This window comes from Schistocerca cancellata, chromosome 4 (genome assembly GCF_023864275.1).
Source record: "Schistocerca cancellata isolate TAMUIC-IGC-003103 chromosome 4, iqSchCanc2.1, whole genome shotgun sequence".
Classification (NCBI taxonomy): domain Eukaryota; kingdom Metazoa; phylum Arthropoda; class Insecta; order Orthoptera; family Acrididae; genus Schistocerca; species Schistocerca cancellata.
In genome coordinates this window covers 807,867,289-807,885,830 of record NC_064629.1, presented here as the reverse complement: position 1 = coordinate 807,885,830, position 18,542 = coordinate 807,867,289, and the positions used below count along the sequence as shown (strand labels likewise).

Below are 18,542 nucleotides of genomic sequence, written 5' to 3'. Positions count from 1 at the left end.
TGTCACACATCCCCATCATTATTTTCTGTTTTGTGCACTGCTATTGGATTATTCTCTGCCATCAGTTTATAGTTGTGCTTTCTTGCCATTGCACACGTGTCTAAATGGGAAGTGTTCAGTGAACTGTGTTCCAGTTATCACTTTACTCTCTGGATACAGCTAACGAAGTAGGGCTAGAAAAAAAGTGTTTCCTTGATGGATGCTCAGTAAGGCAAACTGGAGACTGTACAGTCGTCTAACTGTGCGTAGACGTAAACACAGTGCCCAGGAATGAGCAAATCACATCATAAGCACCATCTATCTCACCAATGTCACATCCATACCAAAATATTAAGGGCAGCTTTGAAGTCAGTGTCTTCCACTGCACAGTGACAAGTACCACTCTGTAATATGGTGCAGACATGTGACTTGGCAGAATTTCAAGTTGACGCCATCTGCTGAGAACTGTGCAGCCAGTTAAATGGCATGGACAGAATGCAGTTGTATACTAACAAAGAAATATTCTGTCAATAATTCTTGCACTCCACAAATTATTCCATCAAACCTTAACTTGTACGGGACAGCATCAAGATGATTTCACATAAGTGTATGAGGTGCCCTTGTAATGCTGCAAAGAGGATCAATAATTCTCCAGACCAGTAGTGGCAGAGCATTTCACTCAAGTTACCATCACCATTAGCCAGGATACAACTTTCTGTCATCACCAAATGAAAGCTGAGTGAAGCAGGTTGGACTGCAGTTATACCAACGAAAAAGTTAACAATAGCCCTTCCACAGTGCAGGAGATAAATTTGGCATTGTCTGCATCATGGGACATGTCACTAAATTGTGACCAAATCTATTACTTCATGTTGCAGCACCTTGCCAGAAATGATAAAGAAGTCCTTGATGTTTTGGATCAGTACAGTCTTGGCTGATAGAAAGATGTTATTTTAATTACCCTTCTCAAACATGGGAAAAACCACATATGCTCCATTAGCTATTATTGTGTTGCTCTCACTAGCTGTATGAAAAATACTTAGGTATGTATGGAAACCACCTCACTGTATGCATCTTACAATCTGCATAGCTCCATAGTGACCTTCAATATGACTTGAGCAGACATCATTTCATCATTGATAACCTCATCCTGCTGAGGTCATTGTAACACATGCAAATAGTCAGGCATCACCAAATAAGGATTTTCTTCAACGTTGAGATGTCCTATGTTACCACTTAGTTGCACAAATCCTTGCTCACTGCCACAAATGGGACTGCTGAAGGTATTTTCATGTATTTTTAAGGTTTATTCACTGTACATTATTTTAGATACAGATTGTGATGGCCTATCAGGTTGTTATGCATGAGAACAATGTACCTCAAGGTATTAATTTAAATGTGACACTGCTTTTTACTAGCTATGAATAGTTTTTCATCCTGGTAATGTGCCTAATTAACTGATTTTTATTTATGGATGATTTCTCAATTTTCTGCTTCTCATTCACTTTATCAGCAACCACACATCAGTTGCAACAAACACTTAGTGGCTGGAGGAGTGGACAGAGAATGCCAGTTTCAAATTTTGTGCTTTTAGATTTGTTTCTGTCTTTTTCACTGTCAACCCACTGTTTGTAGTATATCTAACTTGAGAATGAAGGACACCATTTTCACTTTTAAAGGATTATAAAGGCTTCTGAGTCTTGATTATGTACAGAAATGTCATTGGCCACTATGCTCGAGGAACCTAATGCATTCTCCCTTGAAACATTTGATATTTTATAATGTATTAGTCATATTGAAATGTTTGTTCTCTTTCTGTAGCCTTGGCAGTTGTAATACAATACATTGCTTATAGATTATGAGTCATGTGGTGAGAATATGTTACTGTGACAAGTAAATGTGATGAATAATTAGAGCAGGCGAGATACCACATAGATGTCTCACAGAAATGAAAACAACAAATAAACGGATGTGAACTATGTTACAACAAAACAGAACACAACTTCAAAAACGATAAAAACGTATGTTTTGACAGAGTGCAGAGAAAGTGTGTAATTGTGAAACTGTTACAGTCATTTGTTGCAGCTTATGTGACAAACTATTGTTTTCATCATTTCCTTGAGAGTGATCACGTTCACATTCATACAATCACCTAAATCAGACAACGAGGCATATCTCATTGATTCACCATTTGTAGAAATTAGGGGTGTTGATAAGAAATTCCTATCATATGAGAAACGAACTGTCACTAATACGATGTATCAAACACCAGGCATGTTTTCTGGTGTAGAATTCAGTTCACTTGTCATCAAACGTTTGCAGTTTCTGTTCGAAAGCCACTTCCTTTCGACTGCTGATAGAGAGTTGTGCAGAATGAACTGCCATTGTAGGTCCCTTCCTGACACCTCACTGTTGAAAATAGATATTACACGATGTCACAGACACAAATTTGAATACAGTGGAAAAAAAGTGGCATGGGAGAGATTTGAACACAGCTCATCCGCTTGCCAGTACAACACCATAACCAATTCACCATAACGCCCTTATCGATTCAGGCCACTCTACATTACACTTCTTGTCATGGAGTGTTCCTGTTTCTATTGTGCTTTTTTTGCACAGTTCAGTACACATTCTTGCTTCTTTCATGGTTGATCTGTATTCAATTCCTGACCGACTGTCCACTGGGCCCTCTCACCAATAAATACGAGGGGGGTGCGATAGGGAGTTTGCCTTGTCAGTAAGCAACAGTGCCCTTTGGGATACACGCAAAGAGTTTCTTTTTTATGTACGGTTGTGCTAGACAACAGCATTTAAAAATATTATACTCTGACCACCACGAGAGGATTAGGCAGTGTACTGAAGCATTTGGGATCTATTGTATTTCCAGCTGAGACTACTGAGAAGGCACATTCCATTAAGCAGAAACTCCTCATAGTATGGCATGCATACAAGATTTACTCAAACTCAAATCAGCTGCATACCATGTTGTTGCTTGACTACATTTCAAATGACTCTTGTAACAATACTCGACGAGTAGCAAGTCTGTTTGGGATTCATGCAGATATTCAGATGGTTGTTTTTTTCTTTTTTCTTTTACATGGGTGTGACAGATAGTGGGGTTTTATTCCATGCTTGGGTCCTTTTGAGGCCTATATTTGTATTTTGTATTGTTTGTTTAAAATAACATAGAGAAACATCAATGTTTTGTCACAGTGTACTCTAATAACTCAAAACAAGGGAACACATTGTTAAGTAGTCTTCACCAATAATGTCTTTGTGTGATAACTACTCAATACATTTAGTACCTTTTGTGCTGAGCTATGTGTGTTCCTGAAGCTGCTGGAGCAGGTGAGATTTTATTGAGGGAAGAAGGAAGAAAATTCTCATGTGTTTAAATTCCTCAGGTGCTATATATAATGCACCCTACTGAGAAAATGATAAGAATTATGCAGTACTCATCTATTCCCCTGCAACAAAGAGAGAAGCATATAGCATTCTGTAGGGTTCCATGGCATGTAGGAATGTCGGGAAAAGAAATAATAGCTACGGAGCCCTCCAGGGAAGAGATTGTGATACAAAGTGCCTGCCTCTTGCAGCCTCTCATCTTACTTTTTAGTCAAAGAAGATGATGACGACTGGCTGGTGGTGAGGGTCAGTAGGCTGCAGTCAATAAAATGAACTTCATAGCTATGGTGCACCTCATACTGACCTCTCCAGCCATTATGAAGTTAACTGGACCATCGTCTGAATAGGGCTCTGTTGTTTTACACTTATCTGTATACTTGAATGGGAGAGCAGAAACAAACAGTTGGGATTTATCCTCTGTTTTAGCTGATTTTAAGACAAGTGTGCTAAAGTTGAAATTTTGTGTATTGTCTAGACTCCATCCTAAACATTTTGGCTGATGGCGTAGGGCTTTGCTGATTTGTTGGCTAATCATTCTTTTTTATTCCAGTGATCAGCGAACAATGTATTTTTGCTTTATTATTTTGGATCCTTTTCTATCAAGGAGTTTATGGAAGATGAGTCATTAGATTGAGTTTATTGTGGATAACAAGAGCTGAACAGTGAAATTAGCTATGTGTATGGATACATTCTTATGTTACAAGATGACTCTCGACATTCCTATATCCTTAGCTGCTGTTCTTTGCTTCTCAAAAGCGTTACGTAGGTTTACAATTATCCACCGCTGGACAGAGAAGGAGAATAGGTCTTTCATGTCTCCAGAGATGCTGTTGCAACATCATCACTTTTTGAGAAATTTGGGGGAACTTCAAAAATTAAGTTACATAATATTGTGGTAGGCCAAGTGACTTTTATTGTCTGTTGCACTACACTTTAAAGTGACACACAAACATGACACTATTTTTCAGTGTAATCATCAAGTCTCTATAAACAACTATCAGAATGTTCTATCAATTGTCCAGTTTTTCAACAATAGAAATCTGCTTCACAGTTACAGAGCCATTTGAGAACCACTATGTGAATGACCTAATCATTGGAAAATCTCGGATTGCTGCAAATCAGTTCCTCATTTGTCTGAACATTGTTATCTGTCGTTGATATTGATGGCCTTCATTTTTGATCAGCATCGCACTTGTCTGTGCTGCCTTGGCCAAATTTTTGACAGCATTTCACTATGGCTGGACACAACATTGCATTTGGTCCAACACCAGAATTTCATGGTGAATCTGGGTGCAATTTGCACTTTCACTGATAAGAATCATACTCTCCCATGTACTTCAGCTTTGGCATATGTTTCCAGGTGATGCACCATTTCACTCCGTCACTGTGATGCAACTTTTATACATACCGCAGTAGAACTCTGTCTCCAGGAAACCCAGAACATTTACTCTCTTCTGAAAAAGTGCCACTCTCGTTGCCCAATGGTTATTACATTAGATGACGTGTAACTTACTTTGGAGTCCTCTCGTAGCTGCCACCCTTTACTTTCCAACACTTCTAGGTTATTCTTCAGAAAGAATTCACACATTAGTCAGATTCGTAGTTCTTTGATTGCACTGGTAAATCTTCATTTTATCACCAGTAACAGTGTCTGAAATACATCTATATAGTTTCCTTCCCGGACTCTGCTTAACATTTATTTGCGCCCTTAGAAATGGATGTTCATTTGTTGATCCGTCACCCATTAAGAAGAAACTTCCGTTTTTTTATTTATTTATTTATTTATTTATTTTTTTTATAGTTCTATAGAATGTTGGACATAGCTGGAGACAGTCTGTAGGAACATCTCAACAATCATGAATATCACACTGTTTGTTTTTTCTTGACATATTTGTTACAAAGTGAGAGATTTTTCCTATATCACTGCAGTAGTGGCAGGCCCTTCTTTTGTTTTGTCTATCAATGAAGTACATCCTTTATGAAACTCCAAAAACCACCCAATTACCAGCTGAGAGACAGTTTCTCATAAGCTTGTATCCAACAATCATTGTTTTCAGACTCGCATAATCCACTTTCAAAATTATTAAAGATAATATCATAAGTGTTTCACTCTTCATTTCCGTACAGGTGACAACTGGATGCTATATAGATGAATGCAATTGCAGCCCTTGCAACTAAAATAATAAGCCCAGCGAGTTGAAACTGCCTTTAGTTTCTTGAGAAATGTACTATTGTAAGCCGTATCTTCAGTAATTGATTTATTTATTTATCATATGGCATGCATTAAGATGTTTTGAATCAAAAGAATAGCTGTACATATTCAGAGATAACTAAGCTACTACATTTCAACATAGCTCTTCCACATAATATAATACAAATGGCAACAGTTATAGGAGAATATCAAAGCTTTTTGTATAGTCTATCACTCCGATTGTCACTATCAGGAAGTCTTTGAGGGGGGTTGGGTTGTCTGGGGAAAGAGACCAAACAACGAGGTCATCGGTCTCATCGGATTAGGGAAGGAAGTCGGCTGTGCCCTTTCAAAGGAACCATCCCAACATTTGCCTGGAGCGATTTAGGGAAATCACGGAAAACCTAAATCAGGATGGCCGGATGCGGGATTGAACCGTCGTCCTCCCGAATGCGAGTCCAGTGTGCTACCACTGCGCCACGTCGCTCGGTGGAAGTCTTTGAAAGGATCCTTGTAGGCACATACAGAACATGTTGGTGCAATGTAAGCAACTGCATGTCATTCAGCACCACAGTCACAGGATGGTGATGGAGATTTCCCCCACTCGTGGAAACTGTCTGTACATCTTTGCCATCAGCATTTTCATTAACTGGTGACAATGAATTCACCTTTGGCAAGAATCCTGGCTGTGATAAGAGTGGGGTGTCTTGATTTCAATCTTTAAACTCTACAGAGAACATATCATTCAATATTGGAAGGTTGGTTTTATCAACAGTCTTCTAATATTCACTTTGTAGCGTGTTCTTCCGTCTGGCGTCAGAAGATCGTAGGATGCATTTACGTAAACTTATGGCTTGACTTTTTTTGGGTTCATAAGCATTTTATCTGTTATTACTTTTTGTTGTAATTTCATGTACTGACACATTCCATGACCCTTGGAGATTTGCTCCTCAGTTTTGTCCTTTGGAACTAGATGTGCAAATAAAAATTAAAAAAAAAGGCAGAATGTGACTTAAGATAGGTATAAAGTATATGGCAGTAGATTACATTGACCCATTAACAGTGTTAATGGATTCGTTAAGATCACATCTGTCTTTTTCACATATAGGCTATTATGCACTCTGCTGTTGAGTACGCAGATCCGAGTGATGATACTCTAAGTGTCTGCTGATTATCCCCAACTAGGGCAACAGAGTGCATGAAGAATGTTATTTCTGCATTTGATGTTAACAAATGTTCATGTCAGGTGCTCCTGAAAAGAAGGTGTTCTGTGTTAGGCAACCCTTAGGGATTTTGGCTGCATCTTATGATGAAGTTTGTCTCCCTCAAAATGGACACTAAGGACTCTGATTGCCAATCTGTTGGATGGATGAAAATGTGCAACTTCTGTTTTATTTGAGTTAGGTTGTGGCCGTCATTTACGGAAGTATTGGCTTAAGCTGTACCGATCGTAAGTCGGGATATCTTTAGTTGTTTAGGAGGCTTTGCATTGGATATATATCGCCACATAGCTGGGCAGACCCCATAGCCAAACTTTCTGTACTGTGTTGGATTAAATGAGAGAGGAGTGAGGACGGATCCCTTCAATAAGCCATTATTCAATACTTTTGGACAGTTAGTGTTGTATTCCATAGTCACAGTAAATGTGCTTCCAGCTAACATGTTGTCAGTTTGGTTTGTTGTCCGTCTGTATGGAATAACTTGTTATAATTTATAAGGCAGCCCTGTCTCCGAACCATATGACGTGTTGCACTTACAAGGGCATTGTCTAATCTGACATGTTGTAACATGCCTTGAAATTTTTTACACAGGAAGAATACACCGAAAGAATGACCAAGTCAAAATTTTAGCTGCTAAGACTCCCCTGCAAGTATTTAAAAAAATGTCAAATTTGTTGCTCGCCAGGTGGCTGGAGATATGCACATTTCTACCAGAGCTGTAGTGGACTGCACATGGTCGTGGTTGGTGCATATCTGTTGTTTACAGCACATCAATAAACAGATAACATGGCTTGGCATTATCATAATTTTTAAAATAAATTTCAGTTTTCATGGACAGTTTCTTTGAAACAAGTGTCTACATTGTTCACTCAAATTTGCAACTCATTTAATATCCACAATAATTACCAATTGGTTTTGCAGTAGCATAAGTGTTAACATAGGTTAATTCTTACAAAGAAGAAAACAGCAACCAGCCACTATTAATACTGCTATTTATTTAGGTAAATAGCGCCGTTACTGGTTTTGAACTGGCAAGTTCATCATCAGACAGCTGTTCACATGATTTTCACTTTACATTATCGCCCATTTTCGATTTTTATTATTCCACTGTTGCAAAGTATTTTTGGTGTGTTGTTGCCGTAAAAAATTCTGTGCGATTTTGTTGCAACAACACACCAAAAATACTTTGCCACAGTGGAATAATAAAAATCAAAAACAGATGATAATGTACAGTGTATCTTGAAAATCATGTGAACAGCCGTCTGATGATGAATTTGGCAGTTCGAAACCGGTAACGGCGCTATTTACCTAAATAAATAGCAGTATTAATAGTGGCTGGTTGCTGTTTTCTTCTTTGTAAGAATTAACCTATATTAATTGTACACAGCCATGGTCTCACCATGTATGTTTTAGACAAAATAGCATAAGTGTTAACAATGAATATAAAACTGAATTAATTTTCATTGTGTTTAATGCTTAATGTTAAGTAGTGTGCAAACCTGCTTTCATAAAATCTAACAGAGAATTGTGTAAATGGAAGAAATAGTTGCAAGGAGTAATAAATATGCACCAAAATGAAACTTGCAAAACTGTGTAAGAAAAGCTATCAGAAACATTTACTTTACAGGGTGAGCACAAAGTCCTCCTACCCCCATCAATAACCGACATAAACCCCTAAACTCAAATAAATAACCTGAACAACACTTTTTTAGTGGAATCTTCTTGAGATGGGAACTGTGTAGACCTTGTCATGAGAGGCAGTGCACCGTTACCTATGGATATCTACAAGATTGGGCTTTCCAAACTGCAGCTTAGGTGAACATTGCCGATTTCAAGTCTTCTTCAACCTGTTTAAGCAAATTCAAGAAATCATGCAGTATAGGAATCCCAAAACAATGAAGTTTGGTTCAGGCAAAAAAGTAGAGGAGAGGAGATGCCATTGATTTGTAACTGATGTGAAGGCAAAGCTTACTGATATTCCCACGTCTGCTGTGTCGAATGCTGGTCAGTCAGGTTTTTTAAAAGAACTGTGAATAAACTGCTCTTTATCATTTTGAGCTGTAAAAAGACAGAGCCTATTGTGCAACTGATTAATGCTATGACATATTCATATACAACAATGTCAGTGGTAAGTATGAGTGGTTTACTGTTTCCACAGCTTTATATCTGTCTTGAGGGACCTCAAGGCATATTGGAACCAAAAATAAAAATACAAAAGGACTGTTTAGTGGCAAAAATCTTATAATTGACCAATCAAAATCTGGAAAAATTGGAAAGAATAATTTTCAGCATTCCATTTGAACCGGTTTCTAACCAGTTGCTGAAATTAATTCATTGCTTTTGTTTGACTCTTGTCCTGGGCATAATGGTACCCCCATCTTTCAGACTGCTGACAACATTTGATGTTTATCAGGAGAGCAGTATTCTTAAATTCCAGTCATTTGTGCACTGTCTGTTTGTGTCAGCATGTTTTATGACTTGCTGTAAGTATGCTTGGTAAGCAGCACAAGAAGCAGGGCAATGGTCAGGACTATTCCTCTCTCCACCTCAGTTCTGTCCAAATAAATCTATTAATTGACTGTGAAGTGCCCGAAAGCATTAATTTTTCTTTCAGCAGGTGTTCCTGTTGTAAGGAAAACGCTTATTTTCGTCATTCAAATGACACACTGCTTCATTGTGATGACTGTGAGGAATAAAGAAGGAACCTCTTAGTAATAAAATATACATAATTGAAAAATTTTCGTAAGAATGGTGCTACAAGAATTGTTATAAAGTGGTGTATGTGTAACAAATATTTCATTTCCATAAATTAATGTCATGATTAATGGAATTCGTGTGTAATGTAACATCAAACATTGTATTGATTTATGTTCCTCTGCTAGTCACCTCTGCAAGAATTGCATATGCAACAGTTTAGCTATCGATATGAACTGCCTCGTATTCAAAACATTAATGATACATGACATTTTGTATATGATGTAGGGGCTTCAAATTCACCTGTGTCACTCTGGGTATTTGCACTATGTGGCACTACATGCTCTTGTCACAGCTGATATTGCACTAGTGTCACAGGTAGGACTGTGCAAACTGCTGTCACAAGCAGTTCTTCATGTGACAAAAGTGAGTAACTTCAGCTGAGTTGCAGTGCATCTTAACAACTACAATTTTGACGCTGTCTTTGTTCATAAAAAGTTTCAGGGTGGATTTTCAATGTGTTTGATTGGACCATTCCCTTGTTAAATCAACTAAAGTGACTGATGCTTTCTTCTCCACTTGATATCTCACTTCAGTGAATGTTGTTAGTGATAAGACATGATAAGCAAAGCTGTGTCCTGGTTAGAATCTAACTCACTCAACAAGAAGTAATTTAAATAACGAGGCATAAGTCAACCTTCTGAAAAGTTTTTGTAATGATCCTTGTATGTATAGTGCCATGAGGAATCTGTCACATGGATCTGATATCATAGCTGTGATGATGTTACAGTCTATTCACCAATCAATACAAGCTCAGTGTGAGAGTTTGCTTAATATTTATTGTCATATATAAGTGTGACATACATGGAAAATATCCAGTTATTAAAAGGACTAATCTGGAACAAGAATATGAAGGAAACTTGTAGAAGTTAGTTGTGTTTTCTTAACACAGAACTGTTGTTATAATTTAAGTGGTAATTTTCATGACATATATTTTTACACAGTTCGTAACAATTTATATTGTCCTTGTGAAATCTTTAAAATACATTTCAGTTTAGCCCTCTTTGATAAACTATGTGTTTTCATATCTTTGCAGGTCCTAAGTGTGCAGATGATATAGATGAATGTGTTGGTCCAATTAAACCATGTAAAAATGGCATATGTATTAACAATAATGGTAAGCATTCTAAATTAAAATTTGATATAGCAGTGCATAAAATAACTTAAGTCACTTACGTTCACTTTAATCACCTTCCATTTTTTCCTCTGTGTCAAATAACTTTTAAATCTTTCTTGAACATGTTTTTCTTTGCAGGCAGCTATGATTGTTTCTGTACACCCGGTTATGCTGGAGCATTTTGCGAGTTGGATATTGATGAATGTCTCTCAAAACCATGTTACAATAATGCAACCTGCATTAATCAAATTAACAGTTACAGATGTACTTGTACCGAAGGCTACACAGGTGTGTATTATTGCTAATATGCCACACAGATAAAGAGGATTTTGAGGATGGGTGTGTTAGCCAAGCTAAATAATCAAGATATGATTAAATGAGACAGATATGTTGACCTTTTGAAGGAAATTTTGTATCTTCGTTTTATACTGAAATTTTTTTCTAGTAGCCTTTGCAGTTTTATGTTATTGTATCATTCTGGGTTATTCATAGAGTGATGTGATATTTTTACTTTACTGTAGCGGAAATATATATTCTGGTGCTGTATTATTTTCAGTTACCCATGACCCATTTACACTTTTTACAATTTGCAGTTTGCAATGGAAAATTCTTATACAGTATTACAATTGAAGTCCAATTGGATTGTATAAGATAACACTTAGAGTGACAGTATAACTACCTAATTCAACTCAAGGTTCTTCTGTGAATGATTGCCCATCCTCCTGCAAGTCTACCTTGTAAACCATTTTTTACAATACAGAAAGGGGTGTTAAAGGCACATGTTTTGACAGTATACTCTGAGCGAATAGTTTCCACCAAGGGAATACTTAGTATCATTTAATTTGCATTGTCATTAATGTCTACTGTCCACAATTGTAAGCCCAGTCAAGTGCTGCATCTTTGTGGACAATGTTTCTATGTACTGCTCATTATCCAGTATTAACACAGTTGTTGACAAAAATAAAGAGGTGAGAGAAACGATTTATGCATATTTATTTCACCAAACTCTTGTAGAGAAGAGTTATCAAATGAAGAGCAAATACGAAAGCAGTGACCAGTATGTCTTGATGTTGTTGAGGGCATAATGAGTTTGAACAAGGCAGACTGACAAGTCTTCAAGAACTGGATTTGTCATGCCATAACATTTTGACTGTTAGAGAATTTGCTGCTATGATACTGCTGCATGTGTGGAGTCAGTAGATAGAAGTGCGATGAGTAGATACAGCAACACACAGCATGACCACAGCACCATCATTTGGCCACATAATTGTAACTCAGCTTTAGCTGAAAGGTTACTTTGATGCTGGAGCACTGCAGTTGTTATGAACTTGTCTGTGTCGACGGTCGAATGTTGTCTACTGTGGGCTGTACTGATGGCATGCATGGCATTACATTATCTTGCATTGTTCAGAAACCACAAATGTCTTAGACCCCAATCATCTTGTGAATATTATTGATGGCATGATGATTGGCAAAATGCATTATTTCCAAGGACATTCCACCTTGACCTGTCATATAATGATCACCATCTTCATGTTACACATTATCATGATCACTACAGTTGAGCAGCTTGTGTTGTGGCAACATAGTGCACAAACACCAAGTATGATGAGTACAAGATGCATATTGATTCATACATATTTCAGCCAATCTGAACAAAAACTGTCCACCATAGCGGTTTTTGATCCTGAGGTACTGCTTCCATTCAACTGACTTCAAGTATCGTATTTTAGCAAGACAGTACTTGCAGTGGGATATGCAAGCCTTCTTTACCACTCCTTCACTAGCTCTCTCTCTCTCTCTCTCTCTCTCTCTCTCTCTCTCTCTCTCTCTCTCTCTCTCTCTCTCTGTGTGTGTGTGTGTGTGTGTGTGTGTGTGTGTGTGTGTGTGTGTGTGTGTGTAGGGGGGTGGGGGACAGTTTATGAGGCGTCAGCAGTTTATTTGGAGCTGATCTCAAAAACACTGTTGAGCCTGAAACATTTTGTTTCCCTGGAACATTTCTTCATTGCCAATACTGCACTCTTTATATTTTATGTCCTGTTGGTCATTCCTACTCCTTATTCGCAAATAGGTTGTCAGCCTATGGTTTTACACTGGAAACCAGCTTTGATCAAACCAAAAATCACTTTTATCTGTAATGAAAATGTTCTGGCAATATCCTTCTCTATTACTAAAGCTGAAACGTATCTCAATAGCCATAGGTTGAAGCCATTTATTTTCCTCTTGTGGAGTCCACAAATGCAGCATCAGTAACTATGAGTCTGTTGCTATTTTTTGCTTCACTTGAATGTGTAATTTCCTCTCCAAACCCAGTATGACAGTCACATTTCTTGGCTTATCACATAAATGTTTAATTTTTGTACACGCTGTTGACAGAAAAATTAAATAAGTCTTTCTAACTCACAGTCCCTTCCAAACAAAAATCACTCAAAACCTGGGTGTTTTTTTAACCAAAACTGTACCAAAGACTTATTTGCAAATTCCACTATGTTATTTTAGTGGCCTAGTTATGAGTTGTGTGCTGTCTGCTGGCAGGTAACTTTCAGCAAATGACTGTATGCAAACCAACAAATCTATTTCTAACAGAAACTAATCCGATTTTGTCAACCATTGACAACTACTACATAAACTCTCCATCAAATAATATTGTAGTTTTAAAACCGATTACAAAATTTTGTGATAAATGCAGCCTTATTCTGTAAAACTATGAAACACTCAGAGATGCTTATGGCTTTCAGGTCAGAAGTCACAATAAATAAATAAAAAAAGATTGAACGATGGCATCTTTTGTTGTGTTCGCGTGATCCTTCGAGTATGTAGCAGCCCATATTACAGTTGCATCATCTCTAGACACGACATGGCAGACAATATGAAAACAGTGCAACAAATAGCATTGCAGACGATGCAAATACACTGAGAAATGTTTACTGCCAGTGTGGACAGAAACAGAAACAAGAAACAAAGTCAGAAACAGATGTGATACACTGCAGGAAACAATGTTTCCAACAGAAACATGTCTCATGTCAAAGTATCTATGCGACTTCACACTACTCTTCGCAGTTGTGGTGTCACTAGTGACTATCAACTTTTGCGAACGCTGTGAACTGTGTGCATTTCGATTATTCATTTCCTTCATAGTGTGTGACGTGTGTGCACAATATGCCATTTCAAAGCAGTGCATTGAAAGTACACCACAAATATGTCACACATATCGTTAAAAGTCAATTAAGAAAGCATCATTGATGTAAGACTTCAAGAGATTTATGGTAGGTAATGCACCATACAAAATTCAGATCAGTAACCTTTAGCTTAATGAATAACATAATGGTTAGCTGGCTTAGAGGTTATAAGTTCGAAACTCGCTGAATGCCAATAATTTTTTTTTCAACTTAGTGGTTAGAGAATGAACTATGAAATAAATATTTGCCTGATTATTTCCAAATGTGTGGTGATTCTCGAGTGTGTGGTACACAGAAACCTAAGAGCACTGCTTACATTTCTGTGAATGAAATGAGCAGCAATAAAATTCATATTGTTCCTTGTCAGAAATACTTTGCTGTTCATTTCTGAATATATGGGGATTTCCGAGTGTGTGGTTAGGCAGGAACCTAAGAGAACAGCTTAAATTGCTGCAAGTGAAACGATGGGCAATAGAAATCATATAGCAATTGACGAATTGATAGCCTCATTCCTGGTCGCCTTCAAAGTGCCACCACATTATGATTACGTCAGTTCCTGCAAAAAGTAGTGTGAAACGTACTCGACCCATCGTCGTTGTGCGGTGAAGCTAAATGTTGCAAGTTATGTTGGCAACACCAAGAGTGGATTATGTCTCTAACATCTCCACTCTCTGCAACAGCCAAAAATATTCCTTTAATTCTGCCATCACTCATGCTGAGAACTGTCTGTCTTTTGTGCCAATTATAACTCGTTTAGTCACATCATATGTCAATAGGAAGAAAATGGGTGAAGTAAAGTGAGATGTCAAGAAAGAACCTAGAATCGAGTAAATCTTACTAGGAAGAAATGTAAAACTGGGAATTTTTAGCATTGACCTTATGGGGTTTTTCACAGGGGCTACGAATTTGTGGCATAGAATCACGAAAAATGCAAAATTGGAGCACATAAAATTGGTCCACTATATACTTTAAACTTCTTTTCCTTCCTTCCAAGTATGCTGAAGGCTTCGCCAAATTCTTTGTTCCTGTAATGTCTGTAACCTTGTCTCCACTACACTCCTGTTCCCACCCTCTTGCTTTCATGCCTGCCACACACACACACACACACACACACACACACACACATATGCACTGTTACCTTTTTATTCCCTTCTAGTTCATCTGTTTAAACTTCTCTTGTATTTTTATCTCTTTCTCTTACTTAGGATCTTCCATATCCCCATTTTACCCTTCTGATCCCATACTCCGTCTCCTGCATGTTCCACACCAGCACAGTCTTTCCTAACCCATTCTGTCTTGTTTTGTCCATTCTATGTGACACTATTTCCTCTTGACCTGAAAAAGAAACTTCATATTTCACCATCACATGCAGTGCTATCCTAGCTGTGTGCAGACAAACACAGAGATTCCTGTGCCCTCTCTTCTGTACTGACTTATCAACAAACACAGACCCTCATATCTCTCCTTGACCTTAACACTGTTATCTGAAAAACATGGCAGAAACACCTGTTCCCATGAGAGCAAAATCCTCTTTGTCACACTTCATCGTTCAGCCACTTTTTCAAAGTCCTTCTCAGTAGCAGGAACCTGACTCTGGAATAACCTCCCACATTTTATTAGAGAACTGAATTACACTTCCAGCTTCAGATGACAGTTATGATATATCTATTAAAGCAACAATAAGGATTACCATTCTCCCTGTATGCACTCGTTACTCTTGTACATCCTTCTTTCCAATCAGATCATACTTTTTTCACAGTATTCTTAGCTGATATATAAAAATTATATGTTTGAGGAAATGTAAGACATGTTATTTGCCTTAAGTGTTACACCTTTTCACACAGCATTCTTCTATCACACGTCACTGTACTTCACTTCTTGCTACAAGATGAACATATTTTTGGAAAAACCGATTTCATATATCTCAAATGCTGAAAAGTTAGGGGGTGGGGGTGGGGAGGAGGGGGGCACCATTATAAAGTTTTTGCCCCAGTTCAGAAAAATCGTAGATCTGGGGCTGAAGTTAGTTTCAGGGCAATCAAAGCATGTTACTGTAAAGTCTGGACGTTGGTATTTCTGATGAGTGGTGTCAACATACCTGACTCCTGTGCTTGGCCAAAGTTCTCTGTCTCATACCATAATGAAGTTCTATTTGTTAATAACTTTTAATTAACACAATTTTCAGCAAAATTAATAACACTAATGTAATCAGTACAGCAAATAGAAAATCCTGAATAATGAATTTAATTGAATCAAAATCTGATTAAAGTTTTTATAAATTTGAGTACATATAACACAGTTACTTCATAGGTACCAGACTGAAAAGTTAAAAATGAGAAAAAAAATTATTAGTGGGGTGCAATAAGAGAAAAAGATAGGTTACAGCCTGCTCTGTTTCAAAGTCTGCAGACTTCACATCTTACAGTGTGCTCTGAAGTCGGTTTGTCATAATAAAGTTTCTTGAAAGCAAATGTCTGAACATTATTAAGTATTACCATGTTGTAAGTGCATTATATTGTTTTAAATAGTTCATATAATAACTTCAGATAGTAGAGAACAGGAGATAGTGTTTTTTTTTACTGTGTCGTGTTGCAATGATGTAATGTTACAGGTCATGACTGTGAAACGGACATTAACGAGTGTGAATCTCAACCGTGTGAAAATGATGGAATATGTATAGATGAAATTGGGTCATTTTCCTGTCAATGTATGCCAGGATTTACAGGAGTGACATGCACTGCTAATATAAATGAATGCATGGTAAAGTGTTTTGAATTTTATACTGAAATTATTTTCTTATGACTACTGTAGTTGTTTTTACATCAGATGTACCTTTTGTTCCTTAGTCTTCACCTTGTTCAAATGGAGGAATCTGTATTGATGGCATTAACAGCTATATGTGTAACTGTACAAACACTGGTTATGAAGGTCCACACTGTGAACTAAATATTGACGACTGCCAACAAAATCCATGTCAGAATGGAGGAGAGTGTATAGACGGATTTAAGGACTATGAATGCAGGTGCCATCCTGGATACAGAGGTAATCCCTATGTGAATTTTGTTCTTCTTGATGTGCTAATGAATAACCATTGTAACTGATATTTGCCCCTTAGAGAATGTACTACACATGGATTCTGACAAATGTAACATATTATATTATAAGTTTCCAAGGTAATGTAATTATTTGTGATAAGATGAATAATGGTATAAAAATGGTAGCTATTATAAAAGTGGGATTAAAAGTACAGAATTGATTTGATCCAGACATTCCCCTTATACCATATCTGGTAATTTGCTAATCAAATCAACAGTATCTGTTTAGCCAAGATCAGTCTCCTTACACTTTTGGCACCACTAAGGAAGTTACATTATATCAGGTGTCCTTGATGGAAGAATCTTCGTTGATCCATTATGGACCATGGGACGATGGCTGGCATGTATTTCTTGATGCAATGATTTACCAACAGCCGTATGTATTGTAGAAATTTATTTTATAAACTTCTTATGTGCTACTACTTTCGGCATTACATTGATGCAATCTTCAGGCCCCACACATCATAGTTGTAAAATAGCTGTACACGGAAGGAGCCATATAACTGGATCCGTGAATCAAATCGTTATGCAACAGCTCTTGGTGGCCATGCGACACAGACACTCTTTCTTACTTCTCTTCTATCAGTCATATGTTGTAGGGATCCCAGATACATGAACAGTACTCAAGAAAAGGCCAAAAAAGTGCCTTATAAGCCACTTCCTTTGTGGATGAGTTACATTTCTCATGTATCAGTGTCTGGCATCTGCTTCTCTCACTATTTGTTTTATATGGTAATTCCACTTAAGGTCACTCTGGATAGTTACTCCTAGACATTTTAGGGCACTGTTGCCATGTGTAATGATTTTCTTTTTGATGACTATAGTGATACTATTCCTTCTCCTGTTTGGTGTACTACTTGTGTGTTGATTCTTAAACATCTGTTTACTTGATGTTGAGGTGTATATTTATGGCTGTTGTGAATGAGATTTATTCTACTACTAAATTACATATCTCAGTTCAATTTAAATGCTGTTTATTAATATCAGTCAGCTCTCCATTGTATAAACACTTCAAAGTTACACATTTATTGCTAATAGTTTACCACCAAATCAAATATGAAACAGTCTTTCATCTAGGCCCACCAAAGGCTCATAGCAGTCAGTCACAAACTTCCCTTTGTTTGCTGAGCCTGCTACTAAGCGTTGGCATCAGTGATTATATTGCATTCAAACATGCAAGGGTACTGCACCCTTTCAGCTTGTTTGTTATTTATGTCAGTGAAATCAAAACTACTTAATCTTCAGTAATGTATTTTAGCTGAACAGTTTGAATAACTCACCTTGTGTATAATAATTGTTGTGATACACTGTGTTTGTATCCTAGAATTTTGCAGTATAGTACTAATCTGCGATCTTAGTAAATGAGTGTTTGTAAAATGATTCTTTAATATAGTTTTCATTTAAAAAAAAAAAAGATCATTCCACTTGAGACCTGTGGAATGTACATTAGCTTATTTGTTTCAGTTGTAAATATTTGTCATGTATTATTGTTTTTCTGACATCTTCTACATCCTGGAGGACCTCCTCACTACGGATAAATTGGAATGAAAGTAAATCTAATCCAACATTATGTGTTGCCCCATTTAACATTGTGACAAGTGC

The 18,542-nt window shown here is 37.3% G+C and overlaps 1 protein-coding gene across 1 annotated transcript in view; it reads left to right on the top strand.

Annotated features, from left to right (window-relative positions):
• Positions 1 to 18,542, top strand: part of LOC126184763 (protein crumbs) — a 301,898-nt gene that overhangs the window by 177,662 nt on the left and 105,694 nt on the right. Inside the window, exons 13-16 of the mRNA XM_049927313.1 lie at positions 10,586 to 10,666; positions 10,805 to 10,954; positions 16,457 to 16,605; positions 16,692 to 16,887. Of these exons, the coding sequence (XP_049783270.1) occupies positions 10,586 to 10,666; positions 10,805 to 10,954; positions 16,457 to 16,605; positions 16,692 to 16,887 (576 nt within the window). The remainder of the gene's footprint in view (positions 1 to 10,585; positions 10,667 to 10,804; positions 10,955 to 16,456; positions 16,606 to 16,691; positions 16,888 to 18,542) is intronic.